Below are 10,939 nucleotides of genomic sequence, written 5' to 3'. Positions count from 1 at the left end.
ATATAGTCATCCCTTGGAATCTGTGGGGAATTGGTTCCAGGATCCCACAAGGTTACCAAAACCAGTAGATGCTCAAGTGCCATATATTAAATGGCATAGCTTTTGCATACAATCTATGCATATGTTGCATATATTTTAAATCATCTCTAGGTTACTTAAAATACCTAACACAATGAAAATGTTATGGAAAAAGGTATTATACTGTATTATTTAGGGAGTAAAGACAAGGGAGAAAGCCTATACATGTTCAGTAAAGAGTCAATTAATTTTTAAAATATTTCCAGTCTGCAGTTGAATCTGCAGATGTGAAATCAGTGGATTAAAAAGGACTGACTGTACTTTATTATTTTGTAAAAGTTTCTCTACTAACCAATGCCTTGACTTAGCAGTGGGCCTTGGCTTGGAGTGGACAAATGCTCCTTTCCTTGGTGCTGTTCTGGACCCTCCTGATCTCCTTTAGTCAGAACAAGACATATGCAACCCAAAGACCTGCCCTTCATACATTACCCATGAAAAAAAAATGTATTCATTGTTCAATTGCATGAAAATATCATTGGTTAAGTAAAATAATGGTAATTTTCAGTGTTATTAAATTTCTAGTGATCATTGACCATTAAAAATATTTGGAAACAACATATATTGAAAAGATAACTTCTTTTTCATGGGAATCAATAGTATTTTTTGACACTTCTGTGTCCTCCCTCTTCCCGAAATTGGTATGTTGAAACCTAATCCTCGATGGGAGATATTTAGATATTTGGGGGTGGGGACTTTGGGAGGTAATTAGGTCTTGAGGGTGGAGCCCTCCTGAATGGGATTTGTACCTTTATAAAAGGGACCCCAGAGAGTTGCCTTGCCCCTGCCACCATATGAGAACATAATGAGAAGCTGCCATAATCGAAAGTGAGCCTTACCAGACACCAAATTCACTGGTGCCTTGATCTTGGACTTGCCAGTCTCCAGAACTGTGAGCAACACATTTCTCTTGTTTATTAACCACTTAGTCTGTGATAGTTTGTTATAGTTGCCTGAGTGGACTAAGAAAACCTCCTATCCCAGGCTGGTGACTAGTCTCCTGAACTGTGAAGAGGATCAGCTTTCCTTAGAATTGCTCACAGGTTTGCTGAGAACTTTGCTGCTTGGCTTTCACTGTTTGTTAGACAACATAAACTTCACACTACAGGTACAGAATGATTAAGTGGGGAAAAATACTGGCAAACAGCTGAGAGGGCAAAGAGCCTGTTTGCTGGGACAATGAAGCAGCTGGATGCCTGTGAGCCAGCAAGTAAACTTTAAGCCTGGGCATTATAGGGGACTAAATGTCAGTCCTCCCTCAGTACAAATGCACATGAGGGCAAAATTCATCCCAGTCCTGTCAGTGAGTGGACTGGCTTCTGAAATGTGGAATAAATTACTGTGGAACATATCAGGATGCAAGATTTGGCTAAAGTTTTAAGACTGTGTATAGGTAATAAACATAAGCCAGTATTTGAATAGGACATGTAAAGAAAACCTCCTAAAAGGGTAAACTCCTAAAGATATAAGCATCTGTTCTTGTTAGAGCAGTCAGAAATGTGTGCCTCTGTTTTCCCTAATGAATAGTTTGCGGAGTTTAAAATCGGTGTGAAAATTCCTTGCCTGAGATGGAGATTTGCAAATGAATCCATCTAGACTATTCTTAAACATATCTGGCTTTCATCATTTTTTTTTTTTTGTGTGTGTGTGCTTGGGCCACTAATACCAAGTTTTAATTTTCTCCTTTCTTAAAAGGCACTAGAAAATCCATACAAGTACATAAACATACACATTGATACAACATAAAGAAGATAGGAAGAAAACAATGGAATTTTTTTCAATTTATTTTCATATCACCCTTTAAAATATTATGTTTTATGTTTTATAATACATTACATGTATTATTTGCCCCTCAGTATCTGTGGGGGACTGGTTCCAGGACTCTTTAAGGACATCAAAATCTATGGATGCTTAAGTCTCTTATGTAAAATGGCATAGTGTTTGCATAGAACCTATGTACATCCTCCCCTAAATCTCTAGATTATTTAAAATACCTATACAATGTAAATTCTTTGTGAACAATTGCTTAGGGAATAATGACAAGAAAAAAGTCTGTACATGTTCAGTATAGACACAATTTAATTTTTTTTCTGAATATTTTCAATACATGGTTAGTTGAATCTGCAAATGTGGAGGGTCGGTCACCTGTAGTAATAGTGTTACAGTTGTGTATGTCATTGTGCACACATGGAGAATATGTGTTTAACATATTTTTTAATGGTGGGGTGCAAGATGAAAAAGTGGAGACCAATGTTCTGGAAACATCTCTTTTCATTTGGTAGACATGGACCAGCATGTACTCCTTGTTACCTGGGAAGGTCATAGGATGCTAATGCTGTGAGTGTCCTTTCAACATCAAGGACTTTTAGGGTTTCATTCCTTTTCATTGTGTAATAGAAGAAATGAAAACAAACTACATAGCAGTTAAGCAATTTGAAGCAAGTTTCTTCCCTGGGAAGGAAAAGGACCTTAAAAATCTGCATGGTCCATAAAATCTTGGAATGGGACCAAAAGGAAGCTGGGCTCTTATTCTCTTTTGAGAGTGTCAGGAGGTCGACCACCTGGTTTTGAAGTGCTTGATGGGTGCAACGGAATGAAGCCTAATGGACAAGGTCCATCCTGGATGAATCTGTTTGCTTTGTTCTGGTCCTTGGACACAGATTATCCATGACCTTTGCTCTCCTCTTATAAAACCATTTCAGGTTGAAAGAAGATTTAAAGAGCATTTTAAATGCTGCCAACATTATCAACAACAATGCAAACCCATATGGATTTCATACCTTCTACTGTATGGCAGTGTGTATGCATTTCAAGAAATTCTTGATGCTCTAAGAGGTAAATAGGAAACTTGCTTTGAGTAAACCATTTGACCAAGGGGTAAATAAGAAAACAGTGTCCTCTATTATGAGAGAAGAAGGCACAATTTATTTAGTCAAATTATTTTACAACATAGTCTTCATTGACAGTTGTCAGCTTAACACTTAATATAGTTAAAAAAAGTCAACGATTACCTGCAAAATTATATATATTTTAATGTCTAAAAAATATATTGCATATATGGAGCAGGAAAATCCCTCGCCTCCACAAGGGAAAGTTTGGTTGTTCTTTTCAGAGTTGAGATTATTGCAGTTCTGTTATTTACAAACATTTCCAAAGCATTAAAGATTTAAATGGATAGCCCTTTCTTGCCTGTGCATTTCTGTTAAATAACTGTACCAGTGCTTTTCTTTCCAGTAAATCAGTGACTTAAACGCCCTGTTTTCTTTTCAGCAATAGTCACATTATGCTTTTTTAAAAACCAGCTATAAAAACGTACAAATAGCCCAAATGTACAGATTGACAAAAGATGTACAAATTACATTAAAAAAATAACAATGACTGATTTGATAGTAAAATTGCCTTTGTGACCGAGGTCAACTCGTTTATTTATTCTTTTTAATTTTTTTATCTATTTATTTTTAATACTGTGAGATATAGGAAAATAACTCTGCATAATTTATACAGTAAGTTGCCTTCTGAATGGTTGACCCTGGTCTGATGGTCTGACAAACGCACAGCGCTTGCGAATCTGTTCAAGTCAGAAATCCCTATGACTTTTCAAAGTTCTGGGACCCACTGTCATTAAAAAAATTAGTTATTTAATTCTCTGTCTTTTAGGAATATCTGTATTTGCATTCAAATTTCTTAGTTCATATTCTCAACTATTTCTAGAGACAATGGTCAGTGAGTACATATTGCCCAGCAATGGGGATTTTGCAATGCCCACGGCTTCTTAAATACACACACATACATGTTCCTTTCAAATTCCAGTTGGGTGAAAACATCACTGGCCTAACAACCAGTGTTCCAGTTGCCATCCACTGAGTTAGGTTTCCCAAAAAAGATTATAAGCTTCCTGTGTCTATTTTCACTAAAGTCTCAAACCAGAACATGACTGGTTAAGTCCATGATTTATTATTGTACTGAATCCTACAATGATGAGACCCGTGTGTTGATAAGAAACTGCTTTGGTCATAAAAATATAAAGAAAATTTACAGCTTCTTTCTCAGAACCATGATATAACCATTCCAGTAATCTAAATACTCAACTCATATGATGATAGGAGATTGAGAATCCAAAATGGCATACTGGCCCATGGAATGTTCCATCTCTTTGTTCAGGTAGAGGAAGCAAAAAGTTATTGACATTAAAAAAAATGTTTTTAAAGAACAAATACAAAAGTTCTATCCAATGAGAAAGAACATCCAGTTTTGTTTTCTCTTCAAGGTCACATATGTCCTTTAGAGTCCAAAGTGTCCAGGAAGAGTGAGGGTTTGGGGCTTCAGCTAGAAGGCCACTGATGGTTAAGCTTCTAGTAGTAACTGCCTAAGTGTGAAGGCACATGGGTGTTAGGATGGCGGGGGACATTGGGGTTGGGGTAGATCCCACCGGTGGGAGAGGTCCAGTATTGTGATGCCGCTCCAAAGAAGCTGGAAGAAGTGACAGGCATGGAGGATGGGTGGGGAGGGACAAAGTTCACCTTCTGTTGGTGGGCGTGGTAGGAAGGCATGTAGGAGATATCGGAAGGGTACTTGTACATGGACGACTCGGTTGGATGTGGTTGCAGAGCCTGGGCAATGCCGTGGAAGTCAAATTTATAGGCATACCTTTTGCCATGCACTTTGGTCATAATGTTTTTATCGTAGTAATATCGGAGGGCCCGGCTCAGCTTGTCATAATTCATGTTGGGTTTGCTTTTCCGCTCTCCCCAGCGCCTGGCTACCTCATCGGGGTCCGTCATTTTGAACTCCCCATTGGTCCCCTCCCAGGTGATACAGCTGGCGTTGGCACTGTCAGAGAGTAGCTCCAGGAGGAATTGCCACAGTTGGATCTGCCCACTTCCTGCAAGCAGTGAGGTAAACAGGAGAAAAGAGTATCTCAGCCTGGGGAACTCAGAGCCCAGCTCCCTAAACGAAACCTCATTTCCTTTTACATCGAGAACCACCTTGACAAGCCCTTCTTACCATTCTTTTGTGTAAAAGATGCATAACAATTGTACATATTTATGGGGTACAGGGTAATATTTCCTTACATGCATACAATGTGTAATAATCAAATCAGGGTAAGTAGCGTGTCCATCACCTTAAACATTTATCATTGCTTTGTGGCGAGGACATTAAAAATCTTCTAACTAGTTTGAAATATACAATAGATTATTGCTATATAGTAGTTGCTACTAAGATGGGCATAATTAGTAAGGTTAGATCTTAAGATAATGTGCCCCAAGGCCTGATAATAAAGTCCTGACTTTGCCCCAAACTAGCTATTGTGAACTTAGGCAAATCACTTTTCTATGTCCCTTTAGGCAAGATTTTTGATTCTCTTGTAGATAGACTTGAATCACTGTCTTATTTCTACTTAGTGATGAAGTCACCCAAGTTCTTCCCTGTCAGCATGAAAAAGTGTCAAAGTCACAGAACCAGCTGTCATAGGGAGAAGGCAACTCATAAGCCCTAGGTTGACCAAACCAGGTTCCCTAGCAGAGTTCTAGTGTTTGGTTCTCAGCTTTAAGTTCTATGCAGAAGAACTTAAGCAGAGGGAAAACGAGTAGGAGATGCTGGGTGGCTTTCATACCTTGGTCAGGTATGAAAGAAAAGGTACCCTGCAAGGGAAAACCTGTGAGCCTCATGGTTGCAAAGGGTCAGTTAGCTCCCAGTTGCAGTAGTTTTTGTTTAGAAGGACTCACCTGAGGGTTATTCTTAATAATAAACCCTTGACACAATGTTAAATGTACTTTATCTGCAACTTTTCAGGAACTCAGCTCTTTTAGAAGGTCAGATAATTCTACAACACTTTCTAAAATCAAAACTGAAACACTAACTGGGTACAGTGGCCCATGACTGTAACCCCAACCATTTTGGAGGCTGAGGCAGAATTGCAATTTTGAGACCAGCCTGGGCAACTTAGTGAGACCTTACCTCAAAATAAAAAATAAAAAGGGCTGGGGATATAGCTCAATGGTAGAGCACCCTTGGGTTGAATCCTCAGTACCATAAAAAACAAAAACAAAAGCAAAAACAAACACACACACTAAAACTCTTTTGGAATATTAATCACTTGGGTCTTGCATGGGTGGGATAAATGAGAGCTCATAGGAGTTGTTTCCTTTCTTTTTCCCTCTTTTTCCCTACTGAAACATCTACCTATGCCATTTTCTACTAATCTGAACCTCAGCAGAGATGTTGGTACCCCATGGAACATGTGTTGAGCAGTTCAAGGGAAGAAGTACAGGCACACCCCACTCAGGTGTCTGCCCTTAGGACAGAGGTCTCCATGACCACCCAAAGCTTGGAGACATTCTGGAACAAAAGATTTGCAGGCCAGTGTAAACTCACCAGGGTTGGCTAGACGGCTGCTGGTGGGGCCCAGGATCTGATATGGATCTAAGGAAACAAAAAAGGAATTTGGCTTCAGTGTTAATAAAAATGTAACAATAGCATCAATGATAACAAAATCCCAATGGTTCATATTTTTTATTTCTATATTATAGGAAAGTGACTCAGAAAACTTCATTGCTTTTATTTAAAGACTTCCAAGATCTTGATCACAGTATGGTTGAAACATCATGGAATAGTGATGGCATCATTTTTTCATATTTGGTTTCTAAAATTTATAGATCATACTGTCATTACCCAAAACGAGGACATGGAAATGTTTGGAAAAGAGCTGATTAATATTCAACCATACAGTGAATAAACTGAAAGATCAGTTATTCAATGGGCTTGAAGAAGGTCTCATGTTGATAACTGGTCTTTAATAGTTCCACCTAATACTAAAAACATTACTGATGAAGCATAAAAACCACAAGCCTGGAAACCAAGCCATTTGAGTTGTAGCCCCAACCTTGTTATAAACTAAATAATTTGTTGGACAATTTCTGGGTATCAGTTTTCTCATCTGCAAAATGAGTAGGTTGGGCTTCTGGCCTCAGTTCTTGTCTAGGACAACACTCTGTGATTTTCGACTTGGAAAGGTCAATACTAACCAGAATTTGTATTTTAGCTCTAAAATCACTGTTCTTAAAATCTCGGTTTACTTACAACTTATGTGATTATTTAGTCATAAAAAAGTCTTTGCAGTATTGGTTTAGGTGAGATTCTTTTTTTTTTCCAGTTGAGGAAATCATGGAAGAGAGCTGGGTCTCAACTTGGCCATGTTAACTTTTCTGCAGGATTCGTCTATTTTTACAATTAAAATTGCATTTTAAACAAATAAGTAAGACTTTTAGGTTTCGACTTAGAACAAGGAATTAACTTGAAGGCCATTTAGTCCACTTTTTTTCAATCACACTTTCAGTATGATAAATAAAATATTTTTGGTAGCTGGTGTCTAATATTATTGTTGCTAGAATTTATTTGAACCTCTCTACATCTACTTGAGTTTCATAGCAGGTTTTGTCATTACCTTCCTGTGCAATTTTCTCTTGTTATGTCTTTGGTGGAGATGGAGAATGGTATCTGATCATCTTAAAGCAAATGGCTTGTTCAGAACTTAATCTCAGCTGTGTCATGTAAAAATGACAGGCTGAAGCTGGCGCCTGGGCTTGGACAAAACAGCTGTCTTCAGATCCATGAAGGACTTTCATATAGGACCTTGCTCCAGAGGGCAAACTAGGAATTTGGAGGGGAAGGAATTGGGAGGACTTTGGCTCAGAGAGTGGAATTGAGCTGAACTGAGTAGTCAACTCCCTGTTCTTATGTAAGTATTGAATTAGAGATGAGGTAAGCATAGGACCAAGATATTATAGAAGTATCATAGGCCTGAGTCCCTAAGTTCCATTCCCATACTAAGAGTCTCTAAGTCCGTGGTTTAAAAGTTCCTCTGTCTTAATTGTTAAGTAGATCCATCACAGGATGAGGGTATTTTTGGAGAGTATGGTTTGGTGAAGCATAAAAGGCTCAGACAAGGATGTAGGATGCTGGGTGATAACACTAGTTCTTTCATACACCAGCTGTGTAGTTTTTAACAAATTACTTTACCTCTCTGGGCATCAGCTTTTTTCTTGTTCCAAGTTAGGCAGTGGAACATTTAATCTTCAAGTTCCCTTCATCTCTACTAGTCTGTCTGATTTTAATACTGGTTACTTAATTCACAGATACATTACAGGGAACCAAATATAGACTCTCTTAGAAAGAAGAAAGACACAACATACGTAGTAGTTATCTTTCCACATACATGGGGGATTGGTTCCAGTTGCCACGCCTACTCCCCTGCATCAAAGATACCAAACTCCGTGGTTGCTCAAGTCCCCTGTGAAATGTAGTGTAGTATTTGCATATGACTTATGCAATCATCCCATATATTTTAAATCATCTCCAGATTACTTATAATGCCTAGTACAATGTAGATGTTATGTAAATAGCTGTTATACTCTACTATTTAGGCAATAATGACAAGAAAAACGCCAGCACATCTACAGACTTTTTTTCTGAACATTTTTTGTTTTGAGGTTGATTGAATCCCTGGATGCAGAACCCACGGATGTGGAGGGCCAACTGCATATTGTCTAAATCCTCCATCCATCAGTGGACAACATGGAATCCGAAAGAAGGAAAGGAGAGATTGTACATCTAAGTCAGGTACCTGGTTGGGGCCGTTGTTCAGTGTTCTTACTCATCGTCTGTGCTCCTGCAAGGGGAGGACCTGTGTAGAGGAGAGGAAAAATGGTAAGTGGGACATTCTCCATGAGGGAGAGAAACATCTTGTCAGAGGCCAGGAGGAGGATGCATGTGCTTCCATTCACTCACTCTCCATTGACTCATCTTCATTCATCTTATAAATATTTATTAAGGATCACACTATGTACTGGCACTGTTCTCCACTCAGGAGATTCAGCAGTGAAAGAACAGTTCCTGTAGAACTTACATTTTAACAGGGGGACAATGCTACTCTGGACACACACACACACACACACACACACACATCAGTAAACCAATACATAAATAATTAAAAAGTAGCTGGGAATGGGATTATAGGTATGTGCCACCATGCCCAAATCCCAGCAACTCTGGAGACTGAGGCAGGAGGATCACCAGTTCAAGGCCAGCCTCAGCAACTTAGCAAGGCCCTAAGAAATTTAGCAAGACCTAGTTTCAAAAAAATAAAAAAATTAAAAAAGGACTGGGATATTGCTCAGTGGTTAGGTGCCCCTGGGTTCAATTCCTGGTACCAAAAATGGTAAACCAATGGTATATAGTATGTCTGTTGGCACTGGGGCGACAGAGCTCATTTTAAAACTATGACATTTAGAGAGGTCTTCAATGAGAAGATGACATCTGAGCAAAGGTCACCTGCATCCCATGATTCCATGTTTTGTGAGTTCCTCTCTGGTAGTTCTGACCTACACCCTCCCCATTCCTACCCTCACTTCTCCATTTTGGATCTCCGTTTCTTCTTGAGTGGTCTCTGGCTTAACCTGAGTGGCATCCTTACCACCCTTTAACCTTTCCCTCACACCCATCATCCACTTTACTGTTCAGAAACCACAGTGACTCCTGGTTGCCTAAGAATTAAGTCTATCTTCATAGCATCACTCACAATCTCCTTCTTACCTTTCCAGACTTCTTTTCCATCCCACACACTGAACTCCAGGAATCCAGGGTTCTTACCAGATTGTTAGACATGCCAACTTCAATACCTCCCTCCTATACCCACCCTCTACTGAAGTGCCTGTCCACCTCATCTCCCCGGGTGCAAACCCTGCCTCTCCTTTCAGAGCTAACTCAAATGGTAGCAGGTCCATAAAGTCTTCCTGGATATCATCCAAATGAAGAGTATATGTGTGTATGATTTCTGCTCTGCCTAAAGGACCTATCCTTGTCTGGTTCATCTTCATGAGTCCCATAAAGCCAAGTGCTGGGTGCAGAGTAAGCAATTAATGAATACACATAGCTGAAAGGGATCTCGGTTATTGCTTGGGCATTCATTTGTAATTGTAAGTGCTTTCTTAAAAGAATTGACTTCACCACCTATTCATCCGCTTGATATTTTGCTTTCTAGAGACAGTAAGATTGACATACTCAGGAGTATGAATAGTTCAGGAGTTCATGAATCACTATCTTTCCTAATTCCCTTAATGGGAGATATTGGGTAGACTTTAATTATCACCACCTCACCAGCTGATGGACAAATTGATGACTCTGACCCTTACCATCTCCTCACCAGGTCATCCTGCATCTCAGTTATTCGCAAAATGAGAATAGGAATGTTGGTATGACTAAGCCTCATCAATTGGAGGAACAAAGTCATAGAGGTTCATTATCCTGACATTACAGAATTCAAACCCAGTGACCTTTCATTCCTACAGAAAGTTGTCCCAAGAAACTTTCAAACTTCAAAAATTCTAAAACAAACAGCAAAACAAACCTCAAAACAAAAAATCCCATACTATCTTTCAGGGAGTGGATATCATGGATATGTTTTAAATTGAAAGTTAATTTTTTTTCTTTTAGTGTTGGGATTGAACCCTGGGCCTTGTGTGTGCTCCATCACTGAGTTACACCCCAGTCCTTGGAAATTAATGTTTCTATCTACTCATAACACATGGAAACAAATGCTAGCTCCTCTTGTTCATCTCATGACCCTATTCTCCACCCCTGTCTTCAGAAAAATGTTTTCCTCCCAAAGTATGTTATGACATTTACTTACTTTTGTTGAGGCCAGAATTCATGTTATTGCCCCATCCTCCTCTCCTGACTGAGTCATAAGAAGGATCTGATGAAAAATAATAAATAGGGATATGTTAGCTTTGCTTGCTTTGCAAAAAGTTTGCATGAGATTATCTCTTAGTGATCAGAAGAAATTAATTTAGTTCATCAATAGCTT

At 39.0% G+C, this 10,939-nt stretch overlaps 1 protein-coding gene across 3 annotated transcripts in view; it reads right to left on the bottom strand.

Annotated features, from left to right (window-relative positions):
* Window positions 1–2,977: 2,977 nt before the first annotated feature.
* Window positions 2,978–10,939, bottom strand: part of Fli1 (Fli-1 proto-oncogene, ETS transcription factor) — a 117,258-nt gene continuing 109,296 nt past the window's right edge. For all 3 annotated transcript variants that reach the window (XM_047518568.1, XM_047518566.1, XM_047518567.1), the window contains exons 6-9: window positions 10,763–10,828; window positions 8,699–8,758; window positions 6,451–6,498; window positions 2,978–4,957 (exon numbers count right to left, since the gene is read on the bottom strand). In XM_047518568.1, coding sequence (XP_047374524.1) covers window positions 4,428–4,957; window positions 6,451–6,498; window positions 8,699–8,758; window positions 10,763–10,828 — 704 coding nt within the window. In that variant the 3' untranslated portion in view covers window positions 2,978–4,427. The remainder of the gene's footprint in view (window positions 4,958–6,450; window positions 6,499–8,698; window positions 8,759–10,762; window positions 10,829–10,939) is intronic.

Source organism: Sciurus carolinensis, chromosome 11 (assembly GCF_902686445.1).
Source record: "Sciurus carolinensis chromosome 11, mSciCar1.2, whole genome shotgun sequence".
NCBI lineage: Eukaryota > Metazoa > Chordata > Mammalia > Rodentia > Sciuridae > Sciurus > Sciurus carolinensis.
Note: the sequence above shows the minus strand (reverse complement) of the source record. Positions and strands in the feature narration are given on the sequence as shown.